Source organism: Colius striatus, chromosome 3, assembly GCF_028858725.1.
Source record: "Colius striatus isolate bColStr4 chromosome 3, bColStr4.1.hap1, whole genome shotgun sequence".
NCBI lineage: Eukaryota > Metazoa > Chordata > Aves > Coliiformes > Coliidae > Colius > Colius striatus.
In genome coordinates this window covers 73,820,514-73,839,730 of record NC_084761.1, presented here as the reverse complement: position 1 = coordinate 73,839,730, position 19,217 = coordinate 73,820,514, and the positions used below count along the sequence as shown (strand labels likewise).

The 19,217-nt window shown below is 37.7% G+C and overlaps 1 protein-coding gene across 2 annotated transcripts in view; it reads left to right on the top strand.

Annotated features, from left to right (window-relative positions):
- SLC30A9 (solute carrier family 30 member 9) overlaps positions 1-14,855 on the top strand; it is a 44,198-nt gene extending 29,343 nt beyond the window's left edge. The window contains exons 16-19 of one of the 2 annotated variants that reach the window (XR_009818383.1): positions 433-562; positions 2,939-3,052; positions 4,491-4,818; positions 13,213-14,855. Coding sequence is in view for 1 of the 2 variants with exons in the window: in XM_061991982.1 (XP_061847966.1) it covers positions 433-562; positions 2,939-3,052; positions 4,491-4,535 (289 nt within the window). In the remaining variant the exon portion in view is untranslated. Of the gene's footprint in view, positions 1-432; positions 563-2,938; positions 3,053-4,490; positions 11,108-13,212 lie in introns of those variants that run through there. The other variant, XM_061991982.1, reaches the window with a different exon arrangement.
- Positions 14,856-19,217: the final 4,362 nt, after the last annotated feature.

The following is a 19,217-nucleotide window of genomic DNA, read 5'->3' as shown; positions in this document are numbered from 1 at the left end:
CCTTTCCTCAGAATTGAGGATACTTAAAGATTGTGAAATAATTTCATGTGTCTGTATGCAGAAAAACTTTTGTGCCGTAGCAAATAAGTTGAACTAAAAGTTTAACTCAGAACAAGGGAATTCTTACTTTCTAATGTGAGATTTTTGTTTTAAACACTGTTGGTCTAGTTCTGAATCTGCAATGCCTTCTGTAGTGTGTCTTTTATTGCAGTGAGCCATTTATAGATGTGTTGGTATGGCAGATACCTGTGGAAACGGTATAACTAGTTAAATCATTATTAAATGGAAGTGTGTGGTGGCAAAATGAGAATGTGTTAGTCAAATTCAGCGACTGCTTTTTAAAATTACAGGACTATTTTACTGTGACAGTATTGTTAGCTAGTTGTTTGTTTTACGTTGTTCTACGTTTTCTTTAAAAATTGTGTGTTTCAGAGCAATTCATGATGTTAAAGCCACAGACATGGGAATGAGCAAAGTGAGATTCAAGGCAGAAGTAGACTTTGATGGACGGGTTGTTACTCGTTCTTACCTGGAAAAACAAGACATTGAACAGCTGCTGCAAGTATGTTTAAAAAAATGATTTTGTAACTTCCAGTATTTTTTATGTTTACTTTCCAATTTCAAGTATGTCTAAACTCAAGATTTTCACGTAAGTGAGATGTATTCCACTTCTTCATTCTGAAGGCTTGCATATGTTTTTACTTTGTGTTAGTCTATTAAGTATCTGTGCACAGACTCATATTATGTGCTCCTGAAAGACACTTCTGGGCTGAGTAGGGCCTGGATAGGGGGAGGGCAGGTTTTTTTTTTTTACATTGCATTTTTTCTTAGCAAATGCAGGTATGTCCAAAATAATTTTAATGAGAACCTAATTGTTGCAATAAACTTTTATTGAATTACAAAATCTCTGGTTAAAACTGCAAATCTGTCACCTGAGGATAAGCATGTGTTTTGGTAGAGCCATTCACCTTGTGCTGGAGATGCAGTTAGGGATTACGGATCCTGCTACTCAGCCTGAGCTTGGGTCTGGAGTGCCTACATCACATGATTTAGCATTTTGGCAGTGTCTGAGGATTAACCACCCATAAGTAATTATCTGTCTCTGATTTTAGCATTGTTCAGAGTAGGTTTTCATAATCCATCTCTTCAATATGGAAACTCAGAACTGCTTTCTTCTGAATTTTACATGGCAAAGCTTTGAAGTATGAAGTGAAGAATCATCTGTTGTCATTGCAAGGAGAGCTTTGAGTAGGCAAAATCTTCTGCTTGCTTACCTGTTCTCACCACTGACTTGCTTATATACATTTGCTTGTGTACCTACAAAACTTCTTTCTTTGCTACCCTTTCAAAATGAAAGTAGATGTCAGATGCCTGCATTTTATGTCTATCCATTAATCACAACTTAAAAGTTATCTGAGTTTAAATTACTGCATTTCTTAAAAACCATTAGTGTCCCAGTTTTAAGGACCCTCTAAAGTCAAAACAAGAACGTATGTGTCATATATCTAGTGCAGTAAGTGATCTGTTCATGTATCAGATTTCAGATTAATACATTTTTGACAGTAAGAATGCGATCAGCTTTGTACAACAGAGGCCTTGCAGGTTTACTTGGTTTTGTATTGTCAAGTCTCAGTTGCTTTGCTGTTGCAGTTGTTTAGTCTGCTACTTTTCAAGGACTCAGATTTTTCTCTTTTCACAATTACTTTTGGTGATTGCATTCAAACTTTTCTGTTTTTTCCAGCTGGTATTGTTGGGAAAGTTCTTCCTGATTGTTTCTAGGTTGACAACTGTTTCTTACACAGGTCATTGTAGTTTTGTGTGGTAACCTCAGGTCAGATATAAAACTACTGTTGCAGAGTGGCCACTCTCAGCAGGACTCAGCCACCCAAAGTCAAGGGCAAACATAGTGTTTGCCTTCTGTTCTATAGGTCTTCAAATAACTAGCTCATTCAGCTCGCGTTACTATCAACATGACTCTAAAGTGAAATACTTGTTGAAATGCTATCATTTGGATTAATGTTGTTTGTTTTTCTTGCTTTAGACTTGCTGTGGTTGTATTCATAGGTTATCGTGGTTAGGATATGTTTTAAGCTCACTTAATTACATTATTTCTTTTCAGTTTTAGAGTGGGGGGAGGTGTAGGAAAAATGTTGTGTTGTAGTTCTGCACACAAGAAGAATTAGCTATTTAATAAGTACTGTTACCAGTAACCTATTTGTCCTATGCATACTGCAGCTGTGTGGCCTAAACTGGCTGAGATATAGAGGACAAATAGCTTATGACCAACTTGAAGTGAGACCTCTAAGGAAGGCTCATGATAATGCTGTAATACCTACTTTGGTGCTTCTGATGTCTGTGTTTTGGGAGGGAGGAGCATAGCATCCTATCTTCCCTTAACTTGTTACTTCAACCTCGTATGCTACAGATCTGCTAGTCTGAGCTCCTATCACCTGTCTTAAGTTTTTTGGTGTTACTGAGGAGCTGTATTTAAAGCAGTGTTCATAGTAAACCTTGTGGATTTTCAGATGAGTTGTGATGCCCAGAGTATGCAGTGAAATGGAATAGCAAGAATGTATGAAAATGAGGGAAGAACACACAGGGGTACCCAGCTCTGCCTTGCTGAGACCAAGGGATAACCCAGAAACTTCTAGAAAATAAATGGGATTCTCTAAACTTATTTGAGAAAATTAAAGAGGGAATCTATTAAAGATAGAAGAAGGTTTTGTATCAAGTACAAGTGTAATAGTAAGCCAGCTGTTTTCACTGAACAGACACTAGTCTTTGAAACATAAGGACAGATGACGTTTTGAAAGGAAATGGCAAAAGCTGGATAGTGTTTGGGGGTTTTGTTTTTTCTCCTCTCCTTGAAACATGTCTGGACTCTTTGTTACGTTATTTCTTTCTTCATTTCAAGCTTTTAAATTTGCTTTATTTCTAGGAAATTCAACAAGTGAAAACCCTTGAAGAATTAGAAGCCTTCATGCTTAAGCATGGTGAGAATATCATTGACACTCTGGGAGCTGAAGTAGACAGACTTGAGAAGGACCTAAAGGTAAACTTTATTTGCTCATTAAGGAGTGCTTATTCTGTGAAACATTTACAACAATATCGCTGCGTCCACTTTTTGGAAGAGGAGAAGAGTTTGATAATCCCAGTGCAAATTTTCTTCCCGTAGCATCACTAAATTCTGACCATCAGTAAACCCTTACTTTGCAATCAATCCATTTGTCATGTATTTTGTTCAATTTTTTACTACTGTAGATCAATATTTTTGTAAAATGGGACCTGATTGCATCTTTGCTACTTTATTCTCAGAATGTCAGGTTATTTACAAGCTGCTGAATTCCATTTTGATTGTAAAGAAGCAAATTTCAATTTAAATAATTTCTTTTTCTGTAAAAAAAATCTGGAACTTTGCATTGTATCAAAGATACCAGTGTGTGATGGAGGCTTTACTCAACGTATTTTTGCTCTTGTTGAAGCAGTACAATGTTTGCTTCTATAAGCCTGTCATAACTTTCTTACCATTACTTCTTTTTTTTTGTTCCTCAACTTAAGTATCCTTTGGTTCATTCAGCAAAGGGTTGGTTTCATTTTTATGTTTATAATTATATTGTACCTGTTTATCTATGCCAGAGAAGTAAGATTGAGAGCTATATACTGACTGCCGGAAAAATACAGTCTTGTCATAACTGCCTTTTCTGGTAATCAAGAGATAACTGCTCAAGAACATTGTCCTTGCTTACTGTATTTAATAATTATTCTAGGTTTAGTTTCTATGCCTAGAATGGTGCTGTTTAAAAATTAAAATATTATATTGGGGCTTAATTGCACTGACAGTTGCAGTTCTTCAAGGTTTTTGAGGAGTAGGATCATGACTAATTTTTATAAACATTAATACTATGTTTCTGGTGACTGTGTTGCTGTTGAATGTGCTTTACTAAGTAGACTAGTCAAATTCATGTGGTGGGTGACTTTGGGGTTGGTGACTTTCAATAAACCTCTTGGGGATTGTACAGTCCGCATAATGATGATAACATATTCCTGCAATATCAGAAATTGCATATTTTTTAATAGAAACAGTATTTTGAGTCTTTATAAATAGCTTAAATGGCATAGAACAAATTATTTCAGCAATCTTACCCATTATTAAAGAAGTATCTGTTAACATTTTCTTAAGAAAATTAGATATATCTATATCCATATCTATATCTATATCAAAAGATTATTTGGACAGTTTTATAGAAAAAAATAACTGCCTTTTAAAAATCAAGATGTTTATCAATTAAAAAGATGTCTTTACCCATACATAAGGACATATTGAAGGCAGTGTTGTTTGAAGCTATCCCTGGTGTTAAAATAGTTCCTGTGTTAGCAGAAAAGGACATTTGTTACCCAGTTGCCATCTTCCTGCCAGAAATACGTGTATTCATGTGCAAAACCGGGTTTGAATATTTTTCTTTTTTTTTTTTTTAATAATTGTATTTCAGCAACGGAATCCTGATGTTCGTCACGTGGATTTGGAGATACTATAGACTTGGCAGAAGAAACCTTCAGGTTGCCACCATTTTGGAAAAAAGTCACATAAAGGACTGAGAGGCTTCTGGACTTGCAGTGACCTCAGCACCATACCTCACATGGTTTGGCTGTTGGCTTCCTGGACTGTTAGCTCTCCTTCTGCTTCTGGAAGAGCGCTGGACTCGCGGACAAAAATTTCCATGGCAAAATCAATTTTAGAAAACTACTTGACTTAAATTCCACAGGAGAGTCCATCAGAGTGTATTTACTACCATTCAGAACTTAAGACTTGAGATTTAGGTAGGCAAATAGAGCTGCCTGAAAGTATACAACACGTTTAGGTTTTTTTTTCCATTTGTGTTCCTTTGCAGTCAGTTTGCACTTCTTTAGTTTCTTTCAAGATATCGTTAAAGGTTCTTGGGAGATATTAAGATTAGGTAGGAAGAGTTTTTGTTCCAGTGGAACCTGCCAACCTTAAACTAATTGTAATATTTCAACTGTGTGATTGTTTCACAGTTTTTCTTTTCTATGAGAGAAATTGTTTTAAACAGGTGTTGGCCTTCTCTCAAGTACCATGACCTGGAAATTGGCTTTTGCCACCATTGTGATTACCAACTGCACTTAGAAAAATAAGATTTTTCTGCTCAGTGGAGTCAACTATACGTGGTTAGCCAGAGTATGGGAAGTTACTGTGAAGAAATTACTGTGTAGGGATGTCGGTGAACTTCCTCTGTTTCAAATTTTGTTCTTTTTTCTTTACTTTGACACTTGTTCTCTTATTTCTAAGTATCTTCATATGTAATCTGGGAGATACTTATGGTAATGCTTATTAAATGTTACCTGGCACTTCTGGCTTTTTATACTTCTAATAAGGTGTATTGTCAGACATGGTCTTTGCTGGAAGGTGGAAAAGATGCAGTTGGAAGTTACAATAGTAAAAAATGTATTAGAACTATTTATAATTAAACAAATGAAGACATTATATTTTTAATTTATTTACCTCTAGACGTTATCTGAATTCTAAACTGCTTACTTTGTGGGTGCGTTAAGAGTTGATCTTGTTTGTTTGGGAAAGTGACGTAATTCTACCTGTGGTCCTCCACAATTCTGAGATAAGTGCTTAGAGTTGGTAGCTTTGAAATGTGCAGTTCTAGCACTGTATATAATCATAGAATAATTTCAGCTGGAAGAGACCTTTAAAATCATTGAGTCCAGCTTTTGTCCCAGCCCTATCAACTACTAGACCCTTTTCCAAAATGCAACATCCACCCGTCTCTTAAACATCTACAGGGATGATGACTCCACCACCTCCATGGGCAGCCCATTCTTTCAGTAAAGAAATTCCTCCTAATATCCAGCCTGAACCTCCCCAAGTGCAACTTGTGGCCATTTCGTCTTGTTCTGTTGCTTGTAACTGGGGAGAATCAGCCTCAAGGCTTTCCGTAGTAGGCACCAACATTGTACCAGTTTCTTTGAGACCCAGCCTTTATTAAAAAGACCATGAGTACTTATAGTGCAAGTTGAAATATAAGTGAAATAACTGCATATACGTAACTCTGAGGAAATTCCTTTATGCACTTTAATATATTTCAATAAAATGAGAATTGCTCACGGGTGAGAGGTGGTAATAAGACCCTCCTAGTGACTCAGTTGCTGACTGATGACTGACTTGAAAGAGGAAATGTTGATGCAAAACACAAGTTGTCAAAAATCGGTTTAAGATTAAATTATAAGCAAGCAGCAAATAATGATTGTGGAGACCAATGTGTCCAGATTTGACTAAAAGCTTTTTAGAATGTGGGGATTTTTTTAAGCTGTGTCACTTAGCAGCGAATGATTGGAATTTAAAATATCATGCCTTCTGACAATTGCAAAGCACTTTGCATGCTGACAATTTTAAGTAGAAAAACATTCCAGAGTTTGGTTACAGACAGGACTTTCACATACTGTGATCACGGGTGAAAGGATGCCATTAACGCCCTTATTGTTATCCCTTATTTACTGGTAGCTTCTTTATAGCATATTAGCTTATTGTGGCTGGTCCAAAAGAAGGCTTATTTTATTTGTTTTTTCTCTTACTGTAGAACTAGTTAGTATATTTAAGCCTGGTGATTTGAGATGCACTTCGAAGGAAATTTGGAAGTGTAGTGTATCAAGTAAATAAGGAATATTATAGCATGTAAGTTGCTTGCCTTTCTCCTCACCCTTCCATGTCAACTTGATCTCATCTCAGTATGTAGTCTGCTGATGTTAGTCTAATTCATGAAGAGCACTGGAATCTAATAGTGCATAACTTCTTTCCTTCTTCCTAGAATATTTATACAAATTTTGAATTTGAATAAACTTAGTAAACTTATAGTTCGAGAAATCTTAAAAAGCTGAAGAGAAGTAAAACTGGGAGAATGTTCTTCCTGAGGAGGTTAGTGGAGACAGCAAATGTGATCTGTGTAGTTTGTATGCTGGAGTTACTGATGAGTAAGTAGTGTTAGTATGTACTTTGCAGGGCAGAAATTTCATTGAGAGGTTAGTAAATGTTATCTTGACACAGCAGTGCTCCTGTATCTTGTTTAAGAGGAGATGTGAGTTTATATTCTTATAGGGCATTTGCTCCAAAAGCCTGTAAAAATGTTTTCTTACTCATCAGAGATGTAATCTATATGAGTTCTCATCTGAATTTCCTTATCTGAGTCAGAAGTGTAGCCACCTACACACCTTTTGTTTATATTCCAAGGTAAAATTCAAGTCTTTATCTCCCAGTTATGTTATTGACTATAGCATCACAGCATGTTAAATTTAAGAAGCTGAAACTTCAGTCTTTTTGAGTACATAACAGCTGCACAGTTTGAGGACCTACTTCCGTTTTTAAGAACGATCTGAGTGTTGGTGTTCCACAGAAAGGCAGGCAGACTGGTTTTGGCAGTACCTTGTAAGTTTACAAGTCTGGCACTTGGATGAAAATACTGATTTATTGAGCCTGTCTGGTTGGAAAGGAAAGGCAATTCTAAGATGTCACATTTTAATATATATTATAATTTGCAGATTGTTTTAAGTAGTTTTGACATTTTTACTTTTTATTTTTCTTAACTGTCTTTATGGTCTAAAACTTGAGGTGATGTGGGTCCAGTACTTATTTTACTTTGTTTTAGTGATTTTGGGGAAAATGTTTAGCTAATAATTTCCATGCTAGAATCTTCAGAATTAAAGAAAACTTACAAAGTGTGGAGAAGTGAATTTTTGTTCTGTATCAGAAATGCAATTACGTAATGTTCCTTTTAGATTGATTTTTAAGGAAGAGGAGTGAGGATTTTAGCTAACAACAAAGTGATATTCTAGGACTTTTCTAGTTAGTGTGATGTTTTAAAAGAATTTATTTTTGTAGGCTGGCCTTGTAGATTCTGTTTTTTCTAATTGTCTTCCAAGTACTACCGCCCTCTGCCTTGTGAAAGGCTGCTTATGTGTTGTGTAACATCTCATCACTCTATAAAGCTTGCAGTAGTTTTAAAAATAGGCTTAGTGTTCCAATATACTGAGTGATCTTAATGTATCTTAAGTCAAAGTTGGCTGGACACTAATAATACATATTTTCCTGCAGAATTTGTTTTTCTATGAAAGATAAAATCCTGAAGTTATTTTCTTTTCCCCCATGAATTCATTTCAAGTCTAAGTCATCTTTTATATGCAGTGGAATTCAATATTTGATGTGGCCCTTCAGTAAAGCATATTGAAAGAGTAAATACTGGACTACTGTATCACAGAGACTGACTGCTGTGTGCTCTGCTCTACAAGTAGCAGTGATTCAGGGACAAGATTTTTTTTTTGTAAGGACAAGTTCCATCCTTTACCCTTTGTGACTCATACTCAAGCTGAAAGTTTTTTAGCCTCTGCTTTTCTGCTTCCTTGAATCCCCACACAGATATTATTATTTTTTTAGTAACTTGTACTTTTAGAGGAGGAAGCCAGTATGAGCAGCATATGGTTTCATTAGCAGGGCTAGATGCTACTCTTGGTGTCTGGATTTTGTACTGACTTGTTCATTGGTGGTTCACCATAGTGATAGCTGTTTTGAAAGCTACAAATCATGTCAGCTAGAACTACCACAGTTTTCTGCTTCTAGTGGGTGCATTTTTTTTTTCCAGTTTTATCTGGAGACTCAGTTTTTATTGAGAGATTTTTACCGACCCATCTTTGACAAGGGGGAATAGGGGGAAGAGTTTTAGGTATGTTTTGTCTGGTAATATGCTTGTTGTGCTTCCATGTTCTCCTTATTTGTTAGCATTTTAGCTGACTTATCTTTATTTTCTGTACAAAGAAGAAAAAAATGATGCATTATGGAGGTACCTCTGCTAATGACGAGTGCATCGAATACAGGCTTCCAGCTAAGAGTTTTTAGGCTTTTGTGTATTGAAAGTGTGGCAATCTTTGAAAATTCTCAATTAAGTAATCCTTTTGGAAAGTTGATTTGGATGTGTTTCTTACAAAAGAACCCACAGAAGCGTATTGTTTAAGATTTGAAAGAAAGGTATTTCATTTTACGGCCATATGTTTTTAAGGCATTTTGGCTTGGTAGAATAGAACAATTGATTAATATTGACTCCTGTACAGAAATTGAGCTTCTGTGCGTGCCCAAAGGCTTACATTGCAGAAGTGAATATAAAATGACTATGTGCTTTTTTTCTTTCTAGCTTAAGTATTGTGCTGCTTCTATTCTTAGTTCTGAATAGGGAGTACAACTAACATCTCTTTTGTAGTTTACCTGCGTAATGTAAATGAGAAGTTGAGGTGGGTGGGTTCTTTTTTTTGTAGAGGGGTTGCGTAGCTTAAATAAGTAATTTTTCCTTTCTTGTTAGTGAGACACAAATAATTAAGATCAAAAGTAGACTATATTACATATAAAAAGAAATAGGAATCCAGGCTTTAAAAGCACAATAGTCAGATTTTTGAAATGCATGTCCTTTGAGGAAAATTAAATGTGCCAGGAGCTATAAGTGGTTGTATGGACTGTAGAAACTGCAGTCAATCAGGCTTTGCTGAAGCAAAATAAAAGAAACTGTAACAAAGTGTGTGGTAAAAAGAAAAGAATACAAGGAACGTAAAAAACCCTAAGGTGTGGAGCACTTGTGAATAGGAGAAGATGAACACAATCTAAAAAATGTAGCCAGCAATAAGAAATGATGATTGCAGAGTAGAAGAACAATTTGAAATGATATTTTATTAGAATGCATAAAACTATGTAGTAGGATCTTCTTTTAGCGATATTCAGACAGTTGGGTGGTTCCTTCCTCCTACCTTCAGCAAAAAATTACCTGTTTTTTCCTGTAATAAAAATCATTGTTTCCATTTAACTGTTTCCTAATACGGTATTCAGTCAGAATTATCAGTATTGCAGGTAGGAACCTTGGCCTTACTGCTAAAAACCTAGTTTTATTGCTAAAGGTGATGGGGTAATCTCAGTCTGGAGCTTTGTTGGTGAGGTATGTATTTGGTGAGTGGAGAGTGAGTAATTTTAATTGTGAAAATGGGAGCTGGAGTGAATTAGAGAGAAAGTCAGTTTATTCTTTCAAACAGAAAATGATTGCAACATCATACTGAAGATGTTAGAGGAGGAGGAAAAAAGGCCCAGTGTTCTAAGCCTACAGAATTCTTGCCGTGAACTGCGGTCATTGGTCAATAGGTTAGTCTGTATTTTTCAAGTTACTTAAATGTCTGTGAATAAGCAAAATTTTTATTTGAAATGTTACATTCTGAAAAGGAGTTAAAGATACAAAATGGGACATGAAAGGGTATACATCTTAAAAAGACCACTGACAGGAAATTGACATTCTATGCTATGTTAATTGAGGCTCTTGAGGACACTTTTTCTGTGTAAATGAAAGCAACCAATTAAAACAAAAGGTCTTGGTTGCTTTTTTTAAGTGTTACACTAACTATAAGCCTTCTCAAATTTTTGTATTGCCAGCATTCATAGTGCTGTTATGGGCAGAAGGTATCTGTTACAATAGTGGAATACAGCTCCACACTCTAGGATACATTTGCTTTTTGTTACCTAAATTTAGACTGTATTTAAACTTCTGAGTTTGTGATCAGCTGCTTCAAATCTGAAGATGGAAGAAAAAAAACCTGCAATGTTGTATAAATTATTTAATACAAAGGATTATTTTTTTTGTAAGTTTCTTTTACAAGTAAAGATGCTGAAGAACTACATGAGAAGAAGTGTTTGAAAAATGCCTAAAGAATTTGGAAAGCATTTTGACTATTGCCAGAACTGTATTAAATCTGAAAGTCAGTAGTGAGGATTTTCTCTTGTGGTAGAACTTTCAAAGGGCAGTCTCAAGGCTGAAACATGTTTCTCCATGCAGTCTTTCAATCAAATGTATCTCCCCCCCTGCTTTTTGGTGTATTGGCTTTTTCATTCTATGACTTGATTACTGCATATTAGGACGGGGAAGTTATTTTGATTTGGGAGGTGTAGACATTTAAATATTTCTCTGCATATGGTTTTTATTCCTTCATAATTATACTTGAATTCAGTAAATCCTGTAAAATATCTGGAAGTGGTAATTACTCAGTAAAATGTTACATAGCCAGTAAAGGTGACTTTCTGTTTATTTAAGAAATGTTGTATTTTTTGTGAAGGTAAGCAATAGCACTTGCTTTAGGCAGTTGATTATTTGCTGTGTTTCTGAATTTGAAGTGCGTATAATGGTACTTTATGGATGCAAACCAAAGGCTAAATCCATCTATTTGTGTTAATTATTCAATTTGTATTTGTGATGCTGATGGCACACGCTGTTAAATAGCATGCATTCAGTACATGAGCAGCCTGCCTAGGAGAGCCAAACTGTTTTTATTAATACTCTCTACTTCCCTGGCAACTGTGCCTGTCATCCTTTTGCTCCCAAGAGTGCTGTTCCTTCCCCTAAGCTCTTTCTGCCTGGCTCAGAGGTTCTGCTGACTCTGTCTCTAGTTCAGACTACTTGATCGAGATCTAAGGTAATAAGGCAGATGGGTTGCATGTCTGTGTATAGTCAAAGGTATGGAGGATTTCTGTAAGAGCTTGGATGTATGTATTACACTTCTATAACTAGTTTGATAATCCCAGCAAAGCTGTCCTGGCGTCTTGAGAAGAAGTTATCACAGAATGTTAGGGGTTGGAAAGGACCTCGAAAGATCATCTACCCAAACCCCTGGCCAGAACAGGGTCACCTAGAATAGGTCACACAGGAACTCATCTAGGTGGGTTTTGAATGTCTCCAGAGGAGACTTCACAATCCATCTGGGCAGCCTGTTCCAGTCCTCTGGCACCCTCACAATAAAGAAGTTTTCACGTATGTTTCTTTGGAACCTCTTATGTATCATTCACTTGAGTCAGCTCAGAAAGGATTTAACATAGTTTCGGGTTCATAAAAATGTCATTTTTTAATCACTAAAACTATTTTTTACGTAACTCTTTTCCAGTTGTGGAAAAAACTAATCTGGCTAAAAAAAATCTGTATGTGACTGGAAAGAAGAGACAAAAACACAAGAAGTCTGGGTGATACAGTAGGGAAACTCAAAAAACTGGTTTTGTCTGTATGGGGTCAGATATTGTAAGTAAGGTGATCAAGCAACATTTCAGGAAAGATTTTGGATATGCAGCACATGTCGTGATTGCTAAAGGTGTTCCATAGTTAAGAAACTCTGTTTCTCAAGGGATTTTCTTGCAGGAACACAGGACAGCAATGTGTGATGTTCAGATTGCAAAAGTCTCTATCACAAACTCGTCTCCCATGTTCAGCAACGTTATTTTTGGATGGTCTATAGGTTACTGCTTTTGGGGCTTTATTTTTGTTGTGTTTGGGTTTGTTTTTTTTTTAATGAACCAAATAACACAAAATCTACCTGAGCAGGGAGGTGATAGACTTTAGTATCATATCTGAGATCAAGTCCAAATATTGGACTGCCTTTTGGACTGTCTAAGTAACCAGGCAGATAGTCTTGGAAAAAGACAGATTTCTGTCTTTTTATGTAACGATAATATGGAATGTTTAAAGTCCTTTATTTGAGATTTGTTGTATTTGTTGAAGGGATGTTCTTAAATAATTTTGTTAAATGGTTGGTAACAGGTTGAAGTGAGACCTTACAATCAGCTGATTGGAGGTGATCTTAAAGAGTTCTGTTCAAAAATCAGTTTTGTCTGTCCTGATATTTTATGGGGCACTTCATTAAAAAATCATGGAAAGTAAATCTTCCTTTACCAACTACAGCTTTTTGAATACCTTAGGAAAGGGACATCATTTCTGCCTTTGCAGAAGCCATGCCAGGTTGGCCTCTAGTGAATTACCTATATTGCCTTGCCAAGTTCTGTAGGGATTATTTTCTGCTTTTGCTTTTTTTTTTTTTTTTTAAATTTAGGCTCCTTCAGCTCTTCTAATACTGAATTGGGGCTTAGTAGGTTCTTTTCTAGGCCCCCTTTCCTACAAATAAGGTGGCTTACATGTAACTCAGTGCTGTAAACTGATATTTAGTGTCACTCTGGATTCACAAAGCCAGTTTAAGGGTCAAAATGTTGGTTGTTTGGTTTGTTTGTTTTTTTCCCCATAGCAAGCTGCAGTAATAAAGAAAATTCATCTTTCACTTGATGCACATACAAGCACATTCATATGTGAACTTGTATCTCTGCATGTTATAACTGTGTGTTGGTGTTATTGGTTGTAGGTTTGTACCCCGTTGCCTTTGTCATGAAAGCAAACAGATATCTTAGCAAACAGAAGAACTAAATACCCTGGAAGATGATGCTAATGAATTTGGACAACTTGGAAATCTGGATGAAAGGGAGACATTTTGGTGAGACTGTGGCTTTGAGAAGACCAAAGTTGCAAAGTTCTCTGTTCATTTGTCTGCTGTCAGAGATGACAGAGAGCTTTAACAGATGCTGTGTGGCAGCTTTTATACCTTCAGGCCCTCACAGACTGACTGACGGAGGAGGAAGGAAGCAGAGAAAACTGAACAATGGAACAGTTAACTTTACAAGTATATTAAGCAAAACACCTTACAAGGGGACACTTGAAATGTGCCATTCATCTGTTACAGTGCAAGCTAAAGAAGTTAACAGTAGACGGAAGGGATACTCCTCGCAGGGAGACTGTATGACAAAGTTTATTGCTTTGATATCCTCAGTCTCCAATGTACATAAAAGACAGAATTTTCAAGTGATTTGGATAGATATTTATGATTTTTTTCCCTACGTTCTTGCTCACTTTTGCTTGCTAGGGTTGCGTAATTTTGACCTCTGTATGCCAAGGATAGATTAAAGGTACATCAGTGCTAATCCTTACCAAAAGCTGATGCCTCAGCAAGACATGCAGGGCTGAGCTCAGATGAATTCCTCAATGGGAGAATACTTTTGGCAGCTCATGGCTTCTCTTGGCAGCCCACTTTGTAGCCCCCTTTCACAAATGAAAATCATATACCTCCCTCTGGGCACAGTCTCCTTTCAGCCCTAGTCTTAGACTAAGGTGGAAGCACTGGCAAAGCACCCCAAGTGTAGTCCTGAGGAGCTAGTTTCTCATGGAAGTATTTCTGTGGCCTTTAATTTCCTTCAGCGGGCATTGGTCTGTTAAATACAGGAGATAAAAATAGGAATGGGATGAAAGAGAAGGAGCCTTGTGTGTGGTGGTGTTTTGTTTCTTAATGTTGAATGAAATCTTTGCCTTTAAGATTTGGTCCTGTGGTGACAGATGTATTATGTTTGCATTGGTCATTGTTTGAGTGAAGAAATGTTCCTCTCACAAGTTATGGTTGGGTGAAATTTCTGATATACTTATGACCCCAAACACATCTATTGCTGGAGTGAAGTTCTCGAATACATACACTGTTTGCATTTCTTCTTTATCTCTGAGCATAAATATTGAGAGCATTTGTTCTTCCTTCTGCCATTGAAGAAAGCCAAGCTTTCTTAGAGCCCAGTTGTCCACAGTTGCTCTAAACAGATCCGCTGCTTCTGCTAAGAGCTTAGATTTTGATCGAAGGAAATAGGTAAGTACTCATCATAATGAACTTAGCGAAAGACAAAAGACGGCTACTTTTAGGTAGGCCTATGAAAGCTGGTGGACTTAGACCCATTCTGTTCTTTCCCCTTTGTGCCTTGCACTGATTTCCATGGTTCTGACATTCATAGCTTCAGGTGGTTCAAAAAGGGATTTGAGTGGAGGAGACTAATTCTGTATGTTGCAAGAGCTCCATCTGCTCAGTAGACAACTGGACACTTCTGGATCATCAGGGGAAATGCACAGCAATGCTCTCGTTAGTGTTTAGTAGGTTTATGAACACGCCGAGGTGAGTTGTGTTTTTTTTTTCTTGGAGGTGTCACTCTGGAATAATCTTCCTGCTGCTGTGAATGGGAAAGGTATAGAATCATAGAATGGTAGGGGTTGGAAGGGACCTTCAGAGATCTAGTCCAACCCCCTGCAGAAGCAGGTTCACCTAGATCAGGTCGCATAAGAACATGTCCAGGCGGGTCTTGAAGACCTCCAAGGAAGAAGACTCCACACGCTCCCTCGGCAGCCTGTGCCAGGGCTCCCTCGGCAGCCTGTGCCAGCGCTCCCTCACCCTCGCAGTGAAATAGTTTTTCTTATATTTAAATGGAACTTTTTGTGTTCCAGCTTCATCCCATTACCCCTTGTCCTGCTGCTAGATACAACAGAAAAAAGGGATGTCCCAATGTCCTGATACAGGTAGCCTGGGTGTTTCCTTCACATTCCATTTGTCAACAGATAGAACTGCTTGGTGCTTGGCTTCTCCTTTTGGATTATCCTTCAGGAGGAAAAAAAAAAAAAGTTTCAATTCAGTAAGTAGTTCAGGAGTTCAGACTCTTTCAGGTTCACATTCTAGGTTCACATCCTTTTGCAGGACAACTTTACAGATTCATATCCACATGTTACTACAAGGCATTTTTGAAAGGCTTAATTAGACTTTTTGTGTAGCACTGCTGACCCTGTTCCTAAATGGGAATTAAATTTAATATTAACTTTTCTAATTAAATGACTTTTGAGTCATTAGCAAACCTGTTTCTTTCCATTTTTGTACAAAGACTGCCTTAGTTGTGGCAATTTCATCTGCCAAATGAGTTGTAGAGTTTAAAAGTGTTTTTAAGGGCAAAAGTGTTTTTAGGTTTTTTTCCAACACTCTTACAGAATTCCATATCAGATTTTTTTTTCTCTTTGGCTCAGGTAGTTAATGTGTTGGTGTGGGTGTTTTAAGTTTTCCTTAATGCCATACATCTGTAGTAGAAGCTGCTTTTATACTACAATTGTTGAGGCATCTTTGGAGGAGGGATTTTTGAATTCACAGAGCAAGGTCATACACAGAGATCTACCAAGTATTTTGGGAGGATTTATCCCTGAGAGCTGTTCATGTATGTGAACTTGCTAGGAAATCCAGAGCCTTTGATTGAAATAGGCCTCACTCCAGGAGTGCTCCTCAGTGGTATTGGTTTGCCCTATCAATAACTGAGATTTATATGATCATCACTAGGAGTTGTATTCACACTTTGCTGAAGCACCTGGGGACGGTTTGAAGTCACCCATGGTGCAGAGAAGTGGAAGCGCCAGGTAAGGAAACATGAGTTCTTCCCCGTTTTTTCTGAGATATCATCTATTGCATGTTTACAAACTGAAGCTAAACTTTGCAAGTCAGTGCTCATCTTGTGTTGTCAATGCTGTGTGGGCTACTTGGCTGCAAGACTCTTAGAACATTGTGAAGGCAGAATCGTAAGGACACAGGCGTTAGGAGAGTCCTGTGCCTGGAAGTCCTTGCATCTCTGCTACGCTGCTGTGGCCCAATGCCCCAGCCTCCTGCCCTCCTTCCACAGTGATTTATTGGTTTGGTTTATCTCTTCATTTGATCTGTGGCCTGCTTTTAGCTACTGTGTGCACTCAGACTGCTGATTCCATAGCAGCACTGTAACTCTAGTTCTTCAGTAGCTCTCATCTTCACACAATCCCTGTGGAGTCAGAGGAAGAACCATCCCAGGTTTGGGCACAGTGGGCTGAAGGTTGAAATGTGCCACCTCATGCTGTGTTCCCTGGAGCTGGCATGTTCCAGCCTCCTCACCATGACAGAAGCGCTTCCTATCCTAGAATGGTAGGGTTGGAAGGGACCTTTAGAGATCATCTATCCTGACGCTCCTCCTTCCACTGGCTTCAGTCACAGAGGTGCCTCAGCAGAGGGAAGCTGGCAGAGAAAACAGCAGTTCCTGCCTTGCTGAACTCCTGAGGGATAGATTTTGCAACTTATTAAAATATTTATCACAAAGACTTTTATAATGTGAGCTTGCACATGAGTTTGTTCTAAGAAAATGAGGTAAAAACTAAATTCCTTCATAGGCATGAGATCCAATGGCTGGCTTTGACCTTACAGTTCCTTTTCAGGGACGTCCCAGTACTTGAGCAGAGGCTAATTGGGCTGTGCTTCTGAACAGCCCAGCACTGGGGCACAGAAGGAGCACAGGTAACTATTGCTTTTGCAGTGTGGTGAAGAGGTAGGTAGGTAGTGGAAGAGTGGTAAAATGTGATACTACTGAATTACACCCCCAGTTGTGCTGCCTGTTCCCCTTCAGTTATTTCCAGAGCCTGGTTCTCCTCCATCCCAGGGACCTCTTCCTTACCCCTTATCTTTCCTTTCCAGCCCAGTTGCTGCCTCTTACTCTCGGCAGCTTCTTATAGACTCTGCTGTTAGACCCGGTCTCTCTTAAGGATCTTTCCAAGCTTCAAAACCCCATGTGCTGTTTCTAGTTCCTTACCTACATGCTTTCCTTTCCTGCCAGCTTTCCCTGATGGTCTTCTGCCTGTGCTGCCCCACTACCCCACTGTTTTCCCCAATAACCCATCCTCATTCACTCCTGCCTCTGGATGTATGCTCTAACATTTCATTGCCCAAAAGCCTAGGAAGTCAGAGCTTTCAAAAAAGATTTTTTTTTTCTCTTTCCCCAGGGGATTAACACCGTTTTTTAAACCTAAATTTCTCAGAATCACCTTGAATTATTTTGGTGAGCATTTCACTAACAAGGTTTTTCACTAATGAGGATTTTCACAAAAAATATAGTAGGCTGAAGCCTGTGATTAGAAAATACCAACCTCAGTTAGTTTTGTGACATTACAGGCACCTGCAATAGATTTTTAATAATGGAAATATTTGGCAATTGTTTCTCATGGATGCCACTGGCCTGTGCTCTGGCTCACAGCGCTCCACAGCCCAGTGGAAAGAGTTTGTTGTGAGGAATGTGTGCCACCACAGTTCCCACACAAATCATCTGCAGTTGGGTTATTCTAAAGCGTTTAAGAGAACAAGAGACATTCAGCCATCACTAAATTGTGAATTAAAATGGGATTTAAACTTCACCGCTTGAAAATCCAGGTCTTAAGATTGCAGATGGGCCCTTTCTCTGAGTGGTCCCTCTGTCTAACCAACACATAAATATACACGGTTGTATTTTGAGGTGAAAATGAATTATTCATGCTTGAATTCTTCAAAAATCTCTGTCTGCGCTTGCCAGAGATTCATACCAAACAAGCATTTAATGCAAAACACAACCCTCTAGCCTTTAATATAAATCTAAAACTTTTAATATATATTCATGGTGAGAGCTAGTTGTGACGGCTGTCACGCCAACACAACACCACCTATAGAGAAAAGAGAGAGAGAGGTTAACCAGAGACTAACTTTTATTGTGCATTTTTATGCAACAGAACAAATGAAACTGGAGGTATGCAGTAATAAAACCAATATTCAAATTAGAATTGACAGCTGAAATAGTAAACTGTAGGTAACAAATGTCTTTATAATTAAAAAATATTGACTTTAAAAAATTCTCTAAGATTTTTATATTCTTTAAAAGAAATGTGTGTTGCCACATAGAAAACAATTCACACATCCTATAGAAATTGTCACAAAAACCTTACTAGTCTATATTACACTATGCACTTCTTTTGTTTGTACAATATCCGGTAAAGGTCTACCCCTAACCTGTACTTTACTCTACACAGTACAATCATCATTGTAAAGTATTCATAGAATTAACTACACCATAACAATAAAAATATCAGGATTAATGGGTTTTTAATCACAGTTTCTCCACAAATATTTGTCATAGAAAATATAGCGAAGGCATGTTGGCACAGATGGGCGTGCAGTACTGCTACACAAGTTTGAGAGAAGGCAGATACATAAATGACAGTAAGATTAAAGAGTATGGAAGGATAAGACAAGAATCTCTATCCTCCTGGGACTTTCTGGAGTGACATGATAGATAGCGGTTTCCTTCTGTCGCATGCCTGCTGTCTAACAGTCAGAGCTCGGAAGGGACGTGCTGCCTTACAAAGCACGCTGCTTAAATATGGATATCTCGCTCTGCAAGGACTCATCTGCTATCTATTATTTCAGGTCCCATACAGTTATACCTAACATCTTGTGGATATTTAGACACATCAATGTGTATGAATTGATAATGCCTCATAAATACAAATTAATCAGAATAAGGTGAGCAGAAAGGTTTGGGTATTTTCAATGAAATGGACGGGTCAAGAATCAAGTGGCCAAGACAGCAATTAAAAACAAAGACAGAAAACTGAGAAAAGTTGTTGTAGTCTGTTATTTTAGAATCAAATATGAACAACAAAAAACCACAAATTCATGTCTGCCAATGGTGGTCTGGGACTATAATT